At 37.9% G+C, this 20456-nt stretch overlaps 1 protein-coding gene across 2 annotated transcripts in view; it reads left to right on the forward strand.

The window, feature by feature from the left end:
- agps (alkylglycerone phosphate synthase) overlaps positions 1–17981 on the forward strand; it is a 51981-nt gene extending 34000 nt beyond the window's left edge. Inside the window, exons 13-20 of one of the 2 annotated variants that reach the window (XM_073854869.1) lie at positions 5768–5844; positions 6277–6389; positions 6868–6937; positions 8366–8427; positions 8658–8748; positions 11699–11797; positions 11905–11962; positions 17754–17981. In XM_073854869.1, coding sequence (XP_073710970.1) covers positions 5768–5844; positions 6277–6389; positions 6868–6937; positions 8366–8427; positions 8658–8748; positions 11699–11797; positions 11905–11962; positions 17754–17875 — 692 coding nt within the window. In that variant the 3' untranslated portion in view covers positions 17876–17981. Of the gene's footprint in view, positions 1–5767; positions 5845–6276; positions 6390–6867; positions 6938–8365; positions 8428–8657; positions 8749–11695; positions 11798–11904; positions 11963–17753 lie in introns of both variants that reach the window. The other variant, XM_073854868.1, reaches the window with a different exon arrangement.
- Positions 17982–20456: the final 2475 nt, after the last annotated feature.

The raw sequence follows: 20456 nt of genomic DNA on the forward strand, positions 1-20456 counted from the left end.
CTGCATTGCATTCAATTGCTGACACTAGCATGTGAAAAAATGTGTTTGGCAGAAATGCGTAGATGGACGTTACAGCAAGGAATAAGGGCATGTTCAGTGTCAAAATAAAGGTACCTCATATCGATATTTTATGTGTGCCATCAATGCATCGTATCATTAGAAATGGAATCGATGCATGGATCCATATCAGGGATGGGCAACTTTGATAATGACGAGGGCCAGCATTTTTCTCCTTTATACCAAGGGTGCCAGAACCACACGCAAAAATTAAATCATTCTTAATTTTCTTTATTAAGAAACCACAATATACAATGAACTGTCTTTAAAGATTTTAACTATAAAACTTCTAAAATTCTAAATCATAACTTTATTTTCAGTGGACAAGCATTTCAGATAAAACTTCTTAACTGCATTGCTTTAACATCTGTAACAAGCAAGGCACTTTAATATTAGTATAGAGGAGTTTCTCATCCGGCCCTCAAAGAACAAAATTATTTAAAATAAATAATAAATAAATTAAAAACAAAATATATAAAAAAAAAATTATTACAATGTATTTAACCTTTCAAATCTGAGAGCAATTCTGGCCCGAGTACGACCCGTCACCCAAACCAGTGGCATTGTTTTTAACCCGACTGGACCCGAATGTAAACTGACGTGTGTGCACCCCCGGTGGACTCGCAAGCAATTTGGCGAGCTGCTCCATGTGTTTACATGACGGTGACACCAAGGTAACCGCTAAAAAGTACATGTCTGTCTCAATGAAAATGTACCTATCGCCAGCCACACAATGTCCAAGCGCTCTTAGCAAACAGAGGAGAGGTTTGAAAAGGACATTAACACACATAGTTGAGGGCTTCTCGAGTCCGTTTGGCAAAAACACATTCATTTTAAATAACCCGAGACCCGATTACTGTACCCGACCCGTGTCCGAGGCATGCATGAAACTTTTAGACCCGAACCTGATCGGATCTCGGGTAGGACCTCGGGTTTTCGGACCCATGAAGACCTCTTCTTCACATAAGCCCAAACACTGGACTATGCTTACTGTGACGATCCGCGGGACATAGCGCCCCCTCCTGGTTTGGAGGTTTTACATCCCAATACAAAAATCATCATTTAAAAGTATTTGATGAAGTATAATATGGTCCAGCGGGCTGTATTAAAATTTTCCCCGGGCCGCCAGTTGCCCATCCCTGATCCATATCGATGTATTTTTATGCCCCTAAGTTTTGATACCATAGAATTTTCATAATTCTTGTCATCAAGGTCAATATCACAAAAAACGTACTTACAAAAAATACAAGCCGAAATAAAAGACAAAAACAAACAAACAAAAATATTGTTTAAGGTAGAATGGTAAATTAGGCAAGAGTTTGATTAAAATTAATGACAGACAGGAGCAATTTTAGGTAACTTCCCCTTTAAGACCAAAGTCCGGATCCAATATACGGTTACACATGTTTTTTTAAGCTGTTTACTTTCTAAAGTAAGAAAGACCTAAATGAAGTTTTGAGAATACTTGCAAAAATGGGCATTTTGAAGCATATGTGTTTTTAAGGCTAAAGGGTCATTTATAGTTGTGAGTAAGTTCTATGCCCTAGTTACGCCATAGGTTAGGTGTAGGCTGTTTGTAGCCTTTTCTTAGCTTGGTGCATACCACTCCCATTAGATAAAAAAAATCTGTGTTGCATTTCTTTATAGGCATTCCGCTTGCGGCAGTAAAAACAAATATGGGCCAACTGCGGTGCCTAAAAACGCTTGCAAATGTTACGTTTTTGTGAACACGTGCACAGCATTTTGAGCACATAACCTTGATAGAGACGATAGTCCAAATCTCTACCAGTTGACACAGTTTTATCGGTTTAATTTACCTACCTCTAGCTATAACTACATAAGCATTCACACTAACATACCTTAACTATGACATTATACATTTCAGCTTTAGATGTAGGATGTAGATGAGCTTCACGTTTTCAATGCTGAACATTTTTCCTCCAAAATCTGACTTGAGGTGGATGCTCTTGTCAGTGTTATACGCTCTCTAAAAACACAACTTCCCAGGTGCTACATTACTTTTTTAATTCGACCATTAAAAGTTGTGCTACAATCAACAAACAACATCAGGAATCCACAAAATTTGAATTTGTGTTTTATCGTTCATCAGCTGAAATAAACTGGTCTCTGTTTTATCGTTCCTCGTATCTTTATAGTTGTGGTGTAAATTCTGCTTTTCTTTTTAATATAGAACGATATTTAAAACTTTAGACTACTCAAACAACAGTACTCCTCAGAAAGTCAACATGTGACTTCCCTGCACTTTAAACTTAAATAAAATCTTTTGACACAAATCATTTGCAATAATTGCTTTTAGTTTAAAAATTTATTTTAAGCATATTTATTTATTTTCTTTCTGTTCAATGCATAAGGAAATAATTGAATAGTTCAGATGCTAAACACCACGTCTGTCAAAAATTTGATGATGATTGTAACCGAATGCTTTCAATCATACTAGTGATGCCCAGGTGGGTTTTCTTTTTACAACCCAACCAGAATTATTTGGTAGGCCTACGTATTGTAACGTTATCAAAGAACCTTATAAAATATATATATTCCCAAATATTTTATATAGGCTATAGTAAATAGCACGCCACATACCTGGGTTTTTAATTTTGACCCGCCCCGCATATAAAGTGACAATTTCTTTACTCGACACGTGGGTTACCCGTGGGGCCAACAGGTTATGACAAGACCCCCATCACTAATACGTATTATACGCTCTTCAAATACTTTTTTGTTAAATCTGATTAATACCGTCATCAGGCCATTCAGAAATACTGGTTTTAGGCAGAATCCATTAAGAGTTTGATAAATAATACAAGAAATCAAGCCAGGTGTACTTAGCGGGTTTTGCATCTGAGCTCTTCAATTTCACTGTGTGCACGTGTAAACTACAGGCAGAAAGATAGACAAAAAAAGATAAACCCACTAGAGAAGCAGAATAAGGCTGTTTTTAAAATGATCTGCTATAAAGACAGAATCTGCTCTTATATTCCCCTCCGCTCAGATGAATTGAAAGATTTAGCATTTGAGAGCTTTTTTGTTTTTATTACTTGTTGTTGTTGTTTTGTGTATTCATTACATCAAGTGGTTTAATTTGGTGTGGTGTAATTTATCTCTGGAGGATCCTCGCTCACAGCATCTCATATAAAGTGAAATTGATCATTATTTTGCCAGCTGAGAGAATGAGCGAGCGAGCGCACAAACACGCAGTTCAGGAACAATGATAAATGTCTCTGGCAGCAATTAAGCTCACAGTGCAGAGCGCCTTTATAACATTACATGTGGAGATGTGGGAGGATTCATCAGGGGTTGCCAGATATTTCTGGAAAAGTTCCCCTTATCTCCAGGGAGCTCATTAACTCCTGTACGGCTCTGTGTTTTCATCCACTGTGCATTTCTGAGAGAGAGAGAGAGAGAGAGAGAGAGAGAGAGAGATGTATTGACTATTTAATGAAGACTCCAGTCTCTGTGATCATAGTTTCTGCATCATGTATGCTTGGTCTTTAAACCCAGAAGTGTGCCCGTGTTGTTTTTCTATCTGTATTATAATCACACATCCTGAATAAAGTTAATGAGTGCTACACTGCATTCAAACACATTCACTGTGGTAATATCACAATGAAACCGCCTGACAAACTAAAGGTCTTCTCAATTTGTGGGGCACTGAAAATACTTTTTGAGGAAACTTTTGGAAACTGTTGACTGTGCTTAATGTAACATGGGTGAGTTAGGACAGAATTAAAGGTTGTTAAATAGTTATGGCTGTAGAGTAATAGTGCATAAACACTCTTGTGGTGACATGGGTTCGAGTCTGGCCTGCGTCGAGTTTTTGTTACGTTCACCACCTTGCCACACTACTACATAATTTTTAAAGCAGCGATCTGCACTGTTGCAAATGAATCTTTAATGATATACAGAGTCAAACTGTATGTTTACTGTGTGATAAACAATAAACTTTAACAACTTAACTGTAGGTTTTATTGAAGTTGACTTAATATTTGATTTTTGTTTATTTATTACTTAATTTTTTTTAAAGCAATTAGTCACACAAAAGATATTAAATATTTAATTTTAATTGATCTGTAAATCAGGTGAATATAACTGAATTGTTAATGCATGAGAATTGTTCATTTAAGGGTGTGGGATCCTGGGGTTTATTTTTTCATCTTATCATGTGTTTGTATTTGTTTGTTTTGAATGTGTGTGTGCCTGTGTGTCCGCCAGCGTGCGTGTGTGCGCCCATGTGTGTGTGCGTGTGTCTTGGTGTTTGTGTGCACCTGTGCGTTTGTGCCCGTGTGTGTGCGCGCCTGTGTTTGTGGGCCTGTGTGTGTGTGTTGGCCCGTCTGTGTTTGCGCCCGTGTGTGTGTGCGTCCGTTTGTGTGTGCGCGTCCCTGCCTGGGCCCGTGTGTGTGCGCCCAGGGAGTGTGCCCGTGTCTTTGTGTGTGTGTGCGCACGGTGTGTTTGTGTGGGTCACTGTGGGTGTCCGCCCGTGTGCGTGTGTGCGCCCATGTGTGTGTGCCCATGCCCTTGTGTGCCCATGTGTGTGTGCGCGTTTCTTGGTGTTTGTTTGGGCCCATGCCGTTGTGTGCGCCCGTGTTTGTGGGCCTGTGTGTGTGTGTGTGCGGGCCCGTGTGTGTGTGTGCGGGCCCGTGTGTGTGTGTGCGGGCCCGTGTGTGTGTGTGTGTGTGCCCGTGTGTGTGTGGGCCCGTGTGTGTGCGGGCCCGTGTGTGTGCGGGCCCGTGTGTGTTTGCGCCCGTGTGTGTTTGCGCCCGTGTGTGTTTGCGCCCGTGTGTGTTTGCGCCCGTGTGTGTTTGCGCCCGTGTGTGTGTGCGCCCGTGTGTGTGTGCATCTGTGTGTGTGTGTGTGTGTGTGTGTGTGTGTGTGTGTGTGCGCGTCCCTGCCTGAGCCCGTGTGTGTGCCCAGGGTGTGTGCCCGTGTCTTTGTGTGTGTGCGCGCTCCTGCCTGAGCCCGTGTGCGTGCCCAGGGTGTGTGCCCGTGTCTTTGTGTGTGTGTTTGTGTGTGTGCGCACGTGTTTGTGTGTGTCACTGGGTGTGCCCGTGTGTTTGCGTGTGCCCTTGCATGTGCACGTGTCTTTGTGTTTGTGTGTGCCGCCGTGTGTGTGTGCGCGCGTCCCTGCCTTAGCCCGTGGGTGTGCCCAGGGTGTGTGCCCGTTTCTTTGTGTGTGTGTGTGTGTGTGTGTGTCTGTGTGTGCCCGTGTCTTTGTGTGTGTACGCCTGTGTGTGTGTGATTTACCAATGTTTCTTATCAGACCAGCTGCATCACAATGATTTATGACAATCTCTTCTCAACATTCGTGCTCTCTCATTCTTCCTCATTCTATCTCTCTTATTTTCTCTCTGTCTCTCCCTCTTATACTCTCTTTTGTCTCTCTCTCTCTCCCTCTCACTCTCCTTCCCTCCCTCTCTCATTAACTCTCTCTCTTTCCATCTCTTTCTCTCTAGTCATTACTGTGCTATTGTTCTCACGACTAATAAATCTGAGAGTCTATTGGGAGAATCCGGGTGGCAGAATTGAAGGATGTTTGTTGACAGTTAAGCGGTGTGAGGGTCTTTAAGAGAGGAAGGCCAATGACCGCACACACACACACACACACACACACACACACACACACACACCCCTGATTAAAAGAGCATTTCATTATCTCTAACTGAAGTTTATTGATGATTTTTTTATGTTTTGGCAGGTCATGCACTCAAACCACAAGTGTCCTCCATATTCACCTCATTTTTGGACGGGTTGAAAAAGTTCTACATCACAAAGGTGAGAGGGGTGTGGCCTCTCTTTTAACACCATTTAAATACTGTTCTGACTGCTCTCTGGAATGCTCGATTCTGATTGGTTAATCAAACATCATGCTATAAACTTTATTCTAATGTCCACTTGACAAGTTTTGCAAAAAACAAAACAAAATTTCTGTCCGCCACTCAGATTGTAGGATTACATTTAGGTCAAATCTTATGTTTATTATTGTATGATTTAGGACTGAGGTACGAGCTTGTATACCACTGTTAACAACCTATTAACCTAATCATTAAGTTATGGTAGAGGAGGCAATCAGCTATATCACACGACTCCGAGAGCAATATTGAAAGTCATTTCAAAGCATGAAAATATAAAATTTTCACAAAACGTCAGTTTCTTTATAATAAAACTGATATGTCATAAGTCGCGTTTTTATTTATGTGTTTTCAGTTTAAAGGATTTGATCCACACCAGCTATGTGTCGCTACTCTGTTGTTTGAAGGGGATCGTGGGAAGGTTTTGCAGCACGAGAAACAGGTTTACGACATTGCAGCCAAATTCGGGTAAGAAAGAGTTATTTTTATAAGTTTGTGTGTGTGTGTGCCACTAATTCATGCTGTTACCATAGAGCTGTAGTGAGTATGTTAGCAGTGTGCTGTAGTAGAGGTCATAAGGGTTGATGACCTTTGACCTTCACTGATCTTGCTGATTCTATACAGAAGTAGTAACGTTTGTCTCTGTCCTTTCATCCTGCCTCATTTATCACTGCTTGTGTGCATGTGTGTGTGTGAGTGAACAGATTGTTGGGTTTCTGCATTCACCAGCTTGTGTTGATTTTAAGAATATTTCATTAGAGTCTGATTGTGATTGATAGCGGGTGAATCCTACCACTGACCTTATTGAACTACCGCTGCCGGTGTGTGTGTGTGTGTGTTCATGAAGGAAATGTTCACCAGACCTCATCGTTTTCACTTCATACGTTACTGTGCTGGTAATACGTGTGTATGTGTTTTCACTGTGACCTGTCTGTGTGTGTTTCAGGGGTCTTGCTGCAGGTGAAGATAACGGTCAGAGAGGATACATGCTGACGTTTGTGATTGCATATCTACGGGTGTGTTATGAAACTCAAATTACCTTTATTTGAAGTCACTTTTAATCTTGATTTTGATGTCTGCTGTATACTTGGAGTGTACAATGTTTGTTACGGTGATTAACACAAAAACAGTTTATTTCCAATAAATGAGTAGTTATGACAATAGTTTTAAAGGGGACGTTTCATTTTTTAAGATCTACAATAAATCTTTGGTGTCCTCAGAGTACATATGTGAAGTTTTAGCTCAAAATATCATATACATAATTTATTATAACATGTTAACATTGCCATCTCTCTCTCTGCACTAAATGGCAGTGCTGTGGTTGGATAGTGCAGATTAAAGGAATAGTCTACTCATTTTCAATATTAAAATATGTTATTACCTTAACTAAGAATTGTTGATACATCCCTCTATCATCTGTGTGCGTACTCGTAAGTGCTGGAGCGCGCTGCGACGCTTTGATAGCATTTAGCTTAGCGCCATTCATTCAATGGTATCAAACAGAGATAAAGTTAGAAGTGACCAAACACATCAACGTTTTTCCTATTTAAGACGAGTAGTTATACGAGCAAGTTTGGTGGTACAAAATAAAACGTAGCGCTTTTCTAAACGGATTTAAAAGAGGAACTATATTTAATGGCGTAATAGCACTTTTGGGAGTACTTGGACTCGGCGCAGTAACACCCTCCCTCTCCCATTATGAGAGTGAGAAGGGGAGCGGACTTTTCAGGCGAGTCGAAGTACTCCCAAAAGTGCTATTACACCATAAAATATAGTTCCTCTTTTAAATCCGCTTAGAAAAGCGCTACGTTTTATTTTGTACCACCAAACTTGGTCGTATAACTACTCGTCTTAAATAGGAAAAACGTTGATGTGTTTGGTCACTTCTAACTTTATCTCTGTTTGATACCATTGAATGAATGGGGCTAAGCTAAATGCTATCGAAGCGTCGCAGCGCGCTCCAGCGCTTACGTGCACGCACACAGATGATAGAGGAATGTATCAACAATTCTTAGTTAAGGTAATAACATAGTTTAATATTGAAAATGAGTAGACTATTCCTTTAAGGGGCGGTATTATTACATTTAAAATCCCCTTCTGACATCACAAGGGGAGCCAAATTTCAATTTGACCTATTTTTTCACATGCTTGCAGAGAATGGTTTACCAAAACTAAGTTCCTGGGTTTTTTTTACATGTTCTTGGTTGATAGTTTATAGCACTTAAACATTGAAAAGTCAGATTTTCATGATATGTGCCCTTTATTTTCTTACCATACGGTATTTTGGTATTGCAATTAAATTTGCATTTCATTTATACAATGAATTAATTTTTCTCCTAACTTAAGCTTAAGACACAAAACATAAAATCTCACTCCCTGTTTTAAGTCACCTATCTTAGCACATGATAGTGTTGTCTTACATTAAGTGTTGTTTGTGTGTAAAGGACCTGGGCATGGACTACTATGTGATTGGCGAGTCATTTGAGACGTCTGTGCCGTGGGACAGGTGAGAGTCAGTCTGTCTGTGCTCACTTTCTGTCTGTTTTGTTTAGAGGGGTAATAAAGATACAAGGGCACAATTGATACAAAGGACACCTAACTTCAGTCTTTCCTGATGTGATTTGGTCACACACACACACAAACTCATTAGTTTATTGAGCGCCACTGCTAATATCTGTCATGAAAACACAGCATAATGATACTGAAGGATTTCATTGTCGATCTCTTTTTTTTCAGGGTTTTGGACTTGTGCAGGAATGTGAAGGAGAGGATTCCGAGGGAGTGCAAGGAGAGGGGTGTACAGTTTCCACCATTCTCCACATGCAGGGTTACACACATAAAAAGACAGGCTTTGCTCAACAATGCCCTAGCAACTAGACAGAACACCTAAGCAACACCCTAGCAACTAGACCGAACACCCAAGCAACACCCTAGCAACTAGACAGAACACCCTAGCAACTAGACAGAACACCCTAGCAACTAGACAGAACACCTAAGCAACAGCCTAGCAACCAGACAGAACACCTAAGCAACAGCCTAGCAACCAGACAGAACACCTAAGCAACAGCCTAGCAACCAGACAGAACACCTTAGAAACACCCTAGCAACTAGACATAACACTTTGGAATCATGGTGTCTGTTTTTGCACACGCAAACACATTTTTTTTTTTTTTTTTTGAAAATGTGTTGAAAGTCAGGGTTCACTCTTATCTTGCCTTAAAGCAGGGTCTCCCAAACTATGGTTTGTGAACCCCTAGTGGTTTTTGAGGGAATTGCAGGGGGTGAATCGATGAAAAGCATTTCATTAATTACTTTCAATTAAATCATAAGATACAAATAAAAAATTTAAATTTTTTATTAACAAAAGATATATTTTATTTGTTTAATCTCCATGTGACCATTTCACAACATTACAAAATATATATAGGTAATAATAACAATAACTATGTAAAATACTACTGATAAAAACTAGCCTGGCTAACACCAGACCAGTTTCTTAGAAAATGAGACGTGGTCTGGGAACCACATATTTGAGGCGGGGTTTACGAATGCGTAGAGCTGTTTATTGGGCACTACGAATGTCTATTAAATGTGTCTGTACGTAGTTCATAGCCAATCGTTGTGTCGCATAGACGTCGTCATCGTCTTGCTGCCCCTCCCTGTTCTGTGATAAGTTCCCTATTTCAGGCAAAAATTTGGGCCATGGTAGAAACATAAAGTTGAATGAAAAATAAATAAAAATTAAGTATGCAAATGTGTAAATAAATACTTTTTTAACATTTTAGGTGTTACTTAAAGTAAATAATTTAGGTAAATAAAAAAAATTGAAAACCCATGCTTTGAAGTAATAGCTCATAATATCATCCTAGATGTATTTGACTTCCTTTCTCAGTTAAACACAAAAATAATAATTTTATATTGAAACTCTCTAATGTGATCTCTTCTTATATGGAGCTCAACAGGATGAAGCTTCAGATAACACATACATTAATTGTCATCCAAATGACTCCAATGGGTTAATAAATGTCTTCTAAAGTGAAGTGATGCGTTTTTGAGAGGAATTGATTCATATTTTGAGCTTATTTAGTGAACAATACGTCTTATCCATAACAATGATTATCTAGAAAAGCATGGCTAGTTCAAATATGGCGACACATCAAATTTCATTGCTTCTTATTTGTCTATGAATCATTTTTTTCTCACAAACATATTGTTTCACTTTTGTTGGTGTTTCGTATTTGAGTAAACTATTCCTTTAAGCATGAGAGAGAGGAAGGGAAGGAGAGAGATCTGATCAAAAGTGTGTTTTTGTCAGTCATTTGTTTTCTGTCTTGTGCTTTCTGACCGTGACTGATGTGGCCATTTAACCTCTACAAAACCAGATAACAACCCTTAAACTTTCTCTGTCTCAAAGTCAAGGGTCAAAAAAGCAAGTCTGGCTGAAATACAGGTTCATATATTTTTTTTTTAAATGAAATATTTAAGTAAGAGGTTGTAGGAGGACATTTCAAATGACCTGTTGTTGGAAGGTTCTGCGGGGCATTTATAAAATGATGTGTAGAAACTAGGGATGCATAACGATTAATCTCATTTAATCTATAGCAGAATAAAAGTTTTTGTTTACATCATAGGTGTGTAAACTGTGTATAATAATTATCTATATATAAATATGCACACATGCATGTATAATTTAATTTATATATTAAGTATTTATATTTATATGTAAATTATACATAAATGTACAAAATGTAAAAAATGCATTTATTATACACAGTTATTATACACAGTTCACACACATATATGATGTAAACAAAAACTTTTATTGTGCTATAGATTCATCGAGATTAATCGTTATGCATCCCTAGTAGAAACCGTTCTAAATTTGATCTTACTATCATTTCTTTAAAGCATGTACATGTGATTCGTAGAATGAATGTACGCACTGAAAACATGCATACGCTTCACTTTCAGATGTGAAATCTGTAAATCGCAAATGATCTTAAAATTGTGCACAGCTGAACAGTTTCAGATCTCCACCATTAAACAATTCCTAATTAATGCCATTGAAAAGACCACCTGTCAATGTTTAAATCCTTTCTGAGCAGCACGAATTAGTTATATTTCCAAGACATGCAGCGATCGGTCCTGTCTCTTTAAATGCAAATGAGCTGCTGCTGCTTCACCATCTGTTTACTGTTATAATACACTGTTTTTAATAAGACAATCACCTTACTTCAATGTGCGGTAATGAATTATGTAAAAATAGAAATCATGACCTAGCTGTGGTCTTCGGACAGTTGTGGGTGGGGCCTGCGCGAAGTGATTGTGTACACACACAGGCGAGACACAATTATCTTCAAACAACATATAAAAATGAATTTATTAGGTGATCTTTATAGACACATGACATTGTGTTCATGAAGTTTTGTATTTATCTATTTCTGTGCCTGTTTGGTCACAAATTGAATTTATAAAAATAATGTTTTTTTGACAGGTTTCTCAAACACATCAGGTTTCTTTTATTGCTTGGAACATTGAGAGCCAATGTTGCAATGTGTTTTAGCAATGAGTATTGTTTAGTTTTTTGATGTAAAAATGTATATTTTTAACTTTTAGTTGTTTCTGCACATGTTTCCTTTTCCATAACAAACTATAAATCTCAAATCAGTTTCACACCGATTATCCACACTACATTATCATCACCCCTTAAATATGAAGTTCCAGAAGGACTTGAAGTCAGTAAATTTAAAATTACTTTTTTTTTTGCTGTTTCTAGAGTTACACAGACGTATGACGCCGGTGCTTGTGTGTATTTCTATTTTGCCTTTAATTACCGAGGTCTGAGTGATCCGGTTCACATCTATGAACAAGTGGAGGTACGTAAACAACTTTTTGCATTTTTAAACCACTGCAGTTTTTTATCCATATTAACCACTTTAAAATTTATAAATAATGTTAACATTTTTGGGGGTGTTTTGTGTAGCATGCAGCCCGAGAGGAAATTCTGGCCAACGGGGGAAGTTTGTCTCACCATCATGGAGGTAAATTTCAAACAGTACAGCATTTTAACACAATGACATAAATGGTTATATTCACACTTCTGTTGAGCCTGGGACTTCAGTTTATCAGGTGATGGACTGAGCTTGAGTTTGGGTCAGTGGTTTGTCCTGGTTTATTGGGTTTAAAACACACAGCTTATCTACATTAACATCCGCCCGCTGTTAGCTAAACATCACCAGACCCATTAATCACACACACACAAGCGCACACACACACACACAAGCTTTCTCTTTTCATGTCTCCCAAGAGTTTACGTGTTATATATGTATGATTTAAAAAAAAATGTAATGCTTAGATAATTTGTACAAAATTTCCTGGCAACTATTTAAAAAAGTTTTACATTAAAACAGTTTGTGTGCGTGTGTTGTGTATTGTGGTTTTCTCAGTAATTGTGATTAATAGCTGTACTGTGGTACTATCTGCCTGCCGACAGGCCCTTTTGTCTGCACACACACAATCACAGCATGACAAAGTGTGTGTGTGTGTGTGTGCGTGTGTGTGTGTGTGTGCGCGCGCGTGCGCATGTGTGTGTGCGTGTCGGGTGTAGTCTGGTCCGATGAGGTGGGAGGGCACACACACTTTACTAACCCATGTTTACCGTAGGTCAGAGCAATGAATGCAGCCAAACACACACATTTTCCAGACCACCTCTCTTTTTAAACACAGTTTGTTACACATTGGCCACATGTTTAAACAACACAACGATGTCCTTTGTGCTTTTTTGTGGTTTTAGGGAAACAGCTAAAATAGATTAGGCTACCTGTTTAAGACAGATAATGAAACATTAAGGCACTACAGAAGCACGAATAAATCCACCGCAAATAATTTAGGATTTGTGATCGAGTCGTTCTTTGGCATGATGAAGATTCATGGTTCAGTGAAAAGCACAAAAGCAGGTTAGATGATGGTGTAAGTATTAAGATAAATCTACAAGTTAATGCTGTTTTTTAACTAGTTCATTGAAACAGATTCACTAAAATGAATCATTCTCTTGACACTATTCGAGTGTTTGCCACTGATGCCCAACACAGAGTTGAGTCATTTAAAGGGTTAGTTCACCCAAAAATGAAAATTTTGTCATCATTTTCTCACCCTCATGTTGTTTTAAACCTGTATGAATTTCTTTTTTCTGATGTACACCAAAGAAGATATGTTGATAAATGATGGTGAGCACACAGTTGATGGTAATCATTGACTTCCATAGTAGGAAAACTAATATTATAGAAGTATTTATGATAAATGATGAAGATATTTTGATAAATTATGGTAAGCACACAGTTAATGGTACCCATTGAAATCCATCATATTTGTTTTCCTACTATGGAAGTCAATGGTTATCAGCTGTGTGCTTCCATCATTTCTCACAATATCTTCTTTGGTGTACATCAGAAAAATGAAATTCATACAGATTACATGACAATGAGAAAATGTTGACAGAATTTTTAATTTTGGGTGAACTATCCCTTTAAGTACAAGGTTCAAGTGCTTTGTTACTTTGACCGTAATGATTCATATTCTGTCGGACATCACTGCAGGGGTTTAGTTTTTAATGCTTTGTTTGTTTGGCACCATGCGGACGGATTCGTGGACTAATATGTGTCGCTGTGAAGCGCAGTCCCGGAGCCCAGCGGGTGTGAAGATAGTGTCGAATAAACAGCATGCGTGTGTTTGTACAGGTGAAGGCCTGAGGTTACACGGCAAATGCTGTACGAGAGTGCATCAACCTCACTTGATTCAGCCGTTACGGGACACGCACGCCTCTGTTTTGCATTTGGCTGGAGTTTCGGGCATCTCGGCTGTATGAGAGATGAAGAGTGACAGGCCAGCGATAGAAAGAGAGAGTGAGAATATGAGCTGATGGTGAGATGATAGATGTATAAATTATCTCTCTGATGGAAGCAATGATGCAGTTCTGCCACCTTCTGTTTCTCTCCGCCGCCCAGCAGAGACGCACCGCACCGGCGGGGGGTTGGGGGAGGGGCCGACGCACCCCGCTCACGATTGGCTGGTCGTGCGATCGGCGGGCCGGCCGTCTGGTCTTTCATACGAGGTGAATGGCTCTGTCGCCACGAGACCTATTTGCATATGGATGAGAGAACCTCGGGTTGGGGTGGTGCCAGTAGCAAGCTGGCCTTGGCCTAAACCCCGCCCCCTTCTCAAACAGTAACGTATTATGTGACGAAATGCCGTCTGCCTGCTTATCAATCATATTAAGCGTGCGAGACAGAGAGAATAGAGCACGAGGGATGTGTGGACAGCAGCGTTCCCCACACAAAAGATTTGTCAAAATATCCAAACACATTAAAACAATGATTTAATAACACAGAAATCATCACATGGAAACATATTATGCGGTCGTTTTGAACCGTTTAGATTAATTTTAAAGAAGTCTTGCATACATTTAGATGAAAATACAGAGTGGTTTTGATAATGCAGTCATCATGGCTTTTACTATTGCTTGTTTTTAAAAATTTGATCAAACTTGTTTGGTTGCACAAATGAAATGATGAAATCTCGATTCATATACTAGGGCTGGGCAAAAAATAAATTTTTCGAGGAATCGTGTTTTTTTACGTGGTCGATTTAAAATCGATTCTCAAAGGCCACAAATAGATTTTTTTTTTTATGAAATAACCTGATCCTGTTTGATCAAGGAATGCGACTGGTCTGACTTTTTTTAGCATACATTTTTCATCTTGCATCAAAATTTTATTGTATTTAACATGAAAATTACAGATTGGTTCTGTTTTAATGTACCCAAAGAGTTTAATATACAGGTTTGTGGCTCTTAATTTGTTTTTATGAATTACCCACTTGTATTCACTGTTCTTTTTTATAAATATAGTATTTGTATTAAATCTATATTCATTGCGTTGAATCAAGAGTCGAGTATAAAAATCGATTTGTGAATCAGAATCGTGAATCGAACCGAGAATCGAAAATGAATTGATTTGATAGCCTGTGAATAGAAATCAAATCGATCTGGAACATCTGAATCGATACCCAGCCCTATCATATACACTTACAAATATTTTATTAAAAAATGTATAGGAGTAATGCTAATAAAGGTGGCACAGTGGCACAAATTATAAACATGCTAGATAGCATTTTGATTTAACCAACAGTTTGTGCGTGCAAAAACACTTTTTGTACCAGGCTGTAGACATATTTTTTTCTGCTGTAAAGTTGGGCATTTTTAACATGGTGGTCTAAGGGAATTGACTCCCTTTTGGAGTCAGCCTCAAGCGGCCAGTCGATAAATTGCAGTTTAAGGGGTTAACCCGTTAATTGGCGCTGTCCCGTGAGCGGGACACCTAGGTTTACTTCAATATTTTTTATGTAAATGTTAATCTATCACGACAAACTATATATTGTTGTAAAGGTCTAAGAATGACTTTTTCATATTTCAAAACCTTTTAGCAGTAATAATAATAATGCAGTAACTGTAATTTATTCATTTATGACACAAGTATGCAGCAAACCTCAAAGCAAACCAGCACAAACCTCAGTTTTTTGACAATTTTATGTATTAAAAATTATACTATATTGCATTTTTATTTATTACAAATAAATGTAAACTGCTTTAAAAAAAATAATAATATTTTCACCTCCAGACACTTCCCTAAAAAATGTTGAAGTGTCTTCTTTAAAACCAAAAATTACCAAAATTAAAACCACAATTAGGCTTCTAGACCCCAAAAAAAAAATGCCAGAGTTATATTAATTTAAAGGTGTATATCACCTTTTCACCAAGTTAAGCTTAAGGACATTTTACAAGACTTTTTTAAGATGTCAAATAAATCGTTGGTGTCCCCAAAGTACATATGTAAAATTTGAGCTCAAAATACCATAGATAATAATTTATCATAACATGTTAAAATTGCCACTTTGTAGGCGATAGCAAAAATGTGCTGTTTTGAGTCTGTCTTTTAAATGCCAATGAGCTGATCTCTGCACTAAATGGCATTGCCGTGGTTGGATAGTGCAGATTAAGGGGCGGTATTATTATAATAAGATTCCCCTCTGACATCACAATGGGAGCCAAATTTCAATGACATCATTTTTCACGTGTTTGCAGGGAATGGTTTACCAAAACTAAGTTACTAGGTTGATCTTTTTCACATTTTCTAGGTTGATAGAAACATCGGGGACACAGTTATAGCACTTAAACATTGAAAAAGATTTTCAGGATTTGTCCCTTTAGACTTGGGTTAAGCTTTGGGTTATATGTAAGGGATAATGTAGAGGCAGCCGGTAGTTATCAGGAAATAAGCCCGACAGTGTGATCATATCACACTCAAGGGGCTTATTTCGCGATAACTACCGGCTGCCTCTACATTATCCCGCTTATTACACGGCTACTTGCCACATAAGAAAAAAAACTGGACATGAATATGAATTTGAAACATTTTATTGGCGTATTTGTTTTAAATTAACATTTTTATCCTTCCGCGAAACTTTGCACAGATGCATAAAATGATCGTAATACCTTATTAAGATCCTCTGCTTCAGACTTGTCTGTCTCCATTTTTTCTCATTTTAGCCAGTCTTTGAGAAGTTTTAATGCCCATTCTGTATTTTTTTGTGTGTTGGCTTCGTAGCTGTCATGCTCTATTTTGTCAAGTTCAGTCTCAGTAAGCTCTCTGTGTCTTTTTGTTGTTAGTTCTTCTATCCACTTTTTAAATGTTTTGTTTTTTCCGTACATGTTAAAATTAATGTCAAAATTTTCCATTCTTAATTGTGGTTGTCCAGTGTTTGTCACAAGATGGCGCCAAATGGTAATCTTTGTTGGCACAGAGGGATTTTAAACATACAAGTAGTACCGGCTATGCGTTATTACTTTGGAGCGGTTATTATTTGAAAAGAACGAACCTGCAAATGTCTCAACTGACCAATCAGAATCAAGCATTCCAGAGAGCCGTGTAATAAATATTTATAATCTCTAATGTAGCCTAATATATATCTCTCTGCATAGAGTTTTACATATACATATATATTATGTATTGCCTTGAGTTAGAAAGTGAAAATTTTTTCCCACACCAGTTATGACTTGACACAGCTCTATGAGGAGAGGTCAGCTGTTGTTATACTTGCAAATGTGTGTAGAAAAATCCCATATGTTTAAAAGACCCTTAGTCATATGTAGAGACTGGAATATCATAGAGAGTACAGAGTCTCTTTGGGGCCAATAAACACCAACCACCCAAAATAAATTCACAAAATCAGTGTCCCAGAAACCACACACAGCACATCATCCCTCTAGTGGACGGTTTTGCCAGGCCTGAGCCGCTCGCAGGGGAAATGATACTAGTTCATCTTATTACCCAGTGTCAAATATATTTAGATGAATCATGTCTATAAGTTTTGTTTCAGTTTAATACTCTATCATTTTTCTGTTGTTGAGTGATGATTTGGTTGACATTGATGCATTCTTGGTGGAAACTCTTTCAGTATTAGTGTGAACAGGACAGACAGACGGACAGACAGACAGTGGCGTTTAGCGCCGGAGAGCGAGTAAGCGAGCAGAGACACGGCGCTGTGGTTTCCCTCTGCTGAGAGTTTGACAGTCTGCTGCTCTCCATAAATCACATCATGCAAAACATCTCAGTGCTGCCGAACCCCCACAACATCCATCATCCACTGCTTACAGCCACACAAACACAAGCGAACACACACACACACACACACACACACACGAGACCATTCACTTCCTGCTGTCTAACATGTCTCTCTCTCTCTCTCTCTCTCTCTCTCTCTCTCTCTCTCTCTCAGTGGGAAAACTCCGGAAGGAATGGATGAAAGAAAGCGTGTCCAGCGTGGGTCTCGGCATGCTGAAGTCGGTGAAGGAGTTTGTGGATCCTCAGAACATTTTTGGGAACAGAAATCTGTTGTAATTTAACAAAACACCTATTTTTTCTCTATGATCACACAGTCATATTTGATTAAAATGATATATTCTTTATGTGTGCACAGTTTTACGATAAACACATTTATTTTTGATTTCCGTTGTTTTTGTTTGGTATTAGTGTTTGGTATTATTGATCTTTATTGAGGGTGTGACAGGGCTTTTGGGGTCACCTGCCTCATCATCACATGACATCATTTCTCTCTAGTCTTCCCATTCTTCGTTTAATATGCAGCCTTACCTCAAGACATTTTGTGGTATAGTCACAAAATATTTGATGAATTTTTTTCGTCATGTATTTTCAGCTTTTTTCGTGTCACTCAGCACAAATTTCTTTTTTGTGTCATTCTTTATGGTATATTTCTTTTTTTCATTGCCGATTGGGGTTAGATTTGGGATTTGGGTTAGGATTTCATGTTATGTATGGGTTTCTACAAGGTTTTTCTTCCGATTTTTAAACTATTTTTTCTTGTGGTTGGGGTTAGAATTGAGGTTTGGGTTAGGATGAAAAGTCATTCTAACCCCAAGCGACAATGGTAGAAAATGAGAAAACTATACATAAAATGAGACTGAAAAGAAAGTCATGCTACGGACACAAAAAAAAAACAATTTAAAGAAATGTGTGCTCATTGACACGAAATAAACAGAAATCATGTACATGAATCAAATATTTTGTGACTATAACACAGTTTGCCTTGAGATTGGGTTGTGATATAACAGATTTTAATACAGTAACGTCTGAATGCTTCTGTGTTTGGCACTACTGTTGTGTTTAACTTTAGTACATTCAAAGTGACTGATCTATGCTTTTAAAACAGTGTGCCTTCTGTCTGTCTGACTGACATTCATGTTTACTCTTTTTTCTTTCTTCTTCTTCTTCTTTACTGTACTTTTGCCTTTTCTATTTGTCATCTTAAGTTGTTTTTCTTAAAAATGTGTTTTATGTTCTTTGAGTGAAGCTGATGAAACCGTTTAGGCCTTATTTCAGGTCAAAACTGAAAATATTATTATAAAGTAAGACTTGATAAGAGAAGTGCTTGCTATTTTAAAGACCATTGCGTTTTTATTTATGATGTTAATGTGTAAAATTCACATTAATACAGTTAACACAGTCATGAATGTCATCCTGGCCAAACACAATGACTTTTAACAGCACAAATTCTCTTTAATACAACAAATGTTTGAAAAAATGTGTAAACAATTACCTTGTGTATAAAAATCTTAATGGTCCTAAAATATGCAGTATAATGATAATTTTGGTTTTGAGCTAAAATGGGCGATTCGTCTTTTACGGGTGCCTCAGATTGGACATTAAACACCATCTGTTACATTAAGGGTTAACACCTTTATGCTGTAGTGTTAAGCGAGTGTTCAGCAGTCTTAAAGGGATAGTTCACCCAAAAATGAATATTCTGTCATCATTTACTCACCCTCAGATTGATACAAACATGTATAAATTTGTTCTAATGAATACGAAAGAAGATATTTTGAGGAATGTTTGTGACCAGGCCGTTCATGAGCCCCATTCACTTCCATAGTAGGAAACAGAATACTGTTCAAGTGAATGGGGCTCATGATGGGTTTGGTTTAAAATATTCCTCAAAATATCTTTCATTGTGTTCATCATAAAATAGAAATGTGTATAAGTTTGTAACAACATGAGAGAGAAAAATTTTTTTTTTTTTTTTGGGTGAACTATCTCTTTAATGTCCTGAAAGAGGTTTTGGATTGAGTTTTATGAAATGTATGCGAGTGATCTTCTTTATTTCAAATCTTTCTCCTTGTGTTCCTACCAAAGACTGTCAGCTTTTTCAAAGACAGACTGCTTCAGCCTCACATCTGTACATCCTGTATATAAACCTGTGTTTCTGAGTGTACGATCATGATAAATTGTATTTTTTTAAAACAACATATGCAAAAATCCAGAGATGATCTGAACTCGGATCTAAAACGACATTTATCTGTGACTGTTACATCATTTGAATCCGTTTTTTATTTTTTTCTGAGGAGAGAGTGAGACTAAAGCCATCGAATATTTCAGTCCCCATTTACTCACTTTCTTCTGTGAAACACAACATTAATGTTGTGAAGAATTTTTGTTCATGATCCAAATATCACACTAAGTATCATATAAGTCTGTCTTTGTGAGCCATACGTTTATTTGTGTCAGAAACAAACATGAATTTAAGGTCGCTTTGTGCAGGAAAACTTTGTTAGGGGCTGATTTATGGGCATTTTGTCATTTATGGAGCTCAACAGCATCTGTCCTTCATCGCTTTGGGAAAAAATAGCATTCAGATGTTTTCCACAGAAGAAGGAATGTCAAAGACGTCAAACATAAATTATGGGAATTTTTTAAGTATTCTTTTATATTAGACTTAAGATTTAAGATAAAGAGAGAGAGATGTAAGAGTGCAGATGTTCATTTTTTTGTATTTTATTTCACAGCGTATAGCATTTAACAGGGCTTTAGTCTCACTTGGTGGCACTTTCTTAATGTTTAAGCCTAAACAAATAATCAAATATCCAGGCAGGCTCTTTATTTTCAGAAGCCCCGCCCACTTTTGTTA

This window comes from Misgurnus anguillicaudatus, chromosome 17 (genome assembly GCF_027580225.2).
Source record: "Misgurnus anguillicaudatus chromosome 17, ASM2758022v2, whole genome shotgun sequence".
In the NCBI taxonomy this organism is placed as follows: domain Eukaryota; kingdom Metazoa; phylum Chordata; class Actinopteri; order Cypriniformes; family Cobitidae; genus Misgurnus; species Misgurnus anguillicaudatus.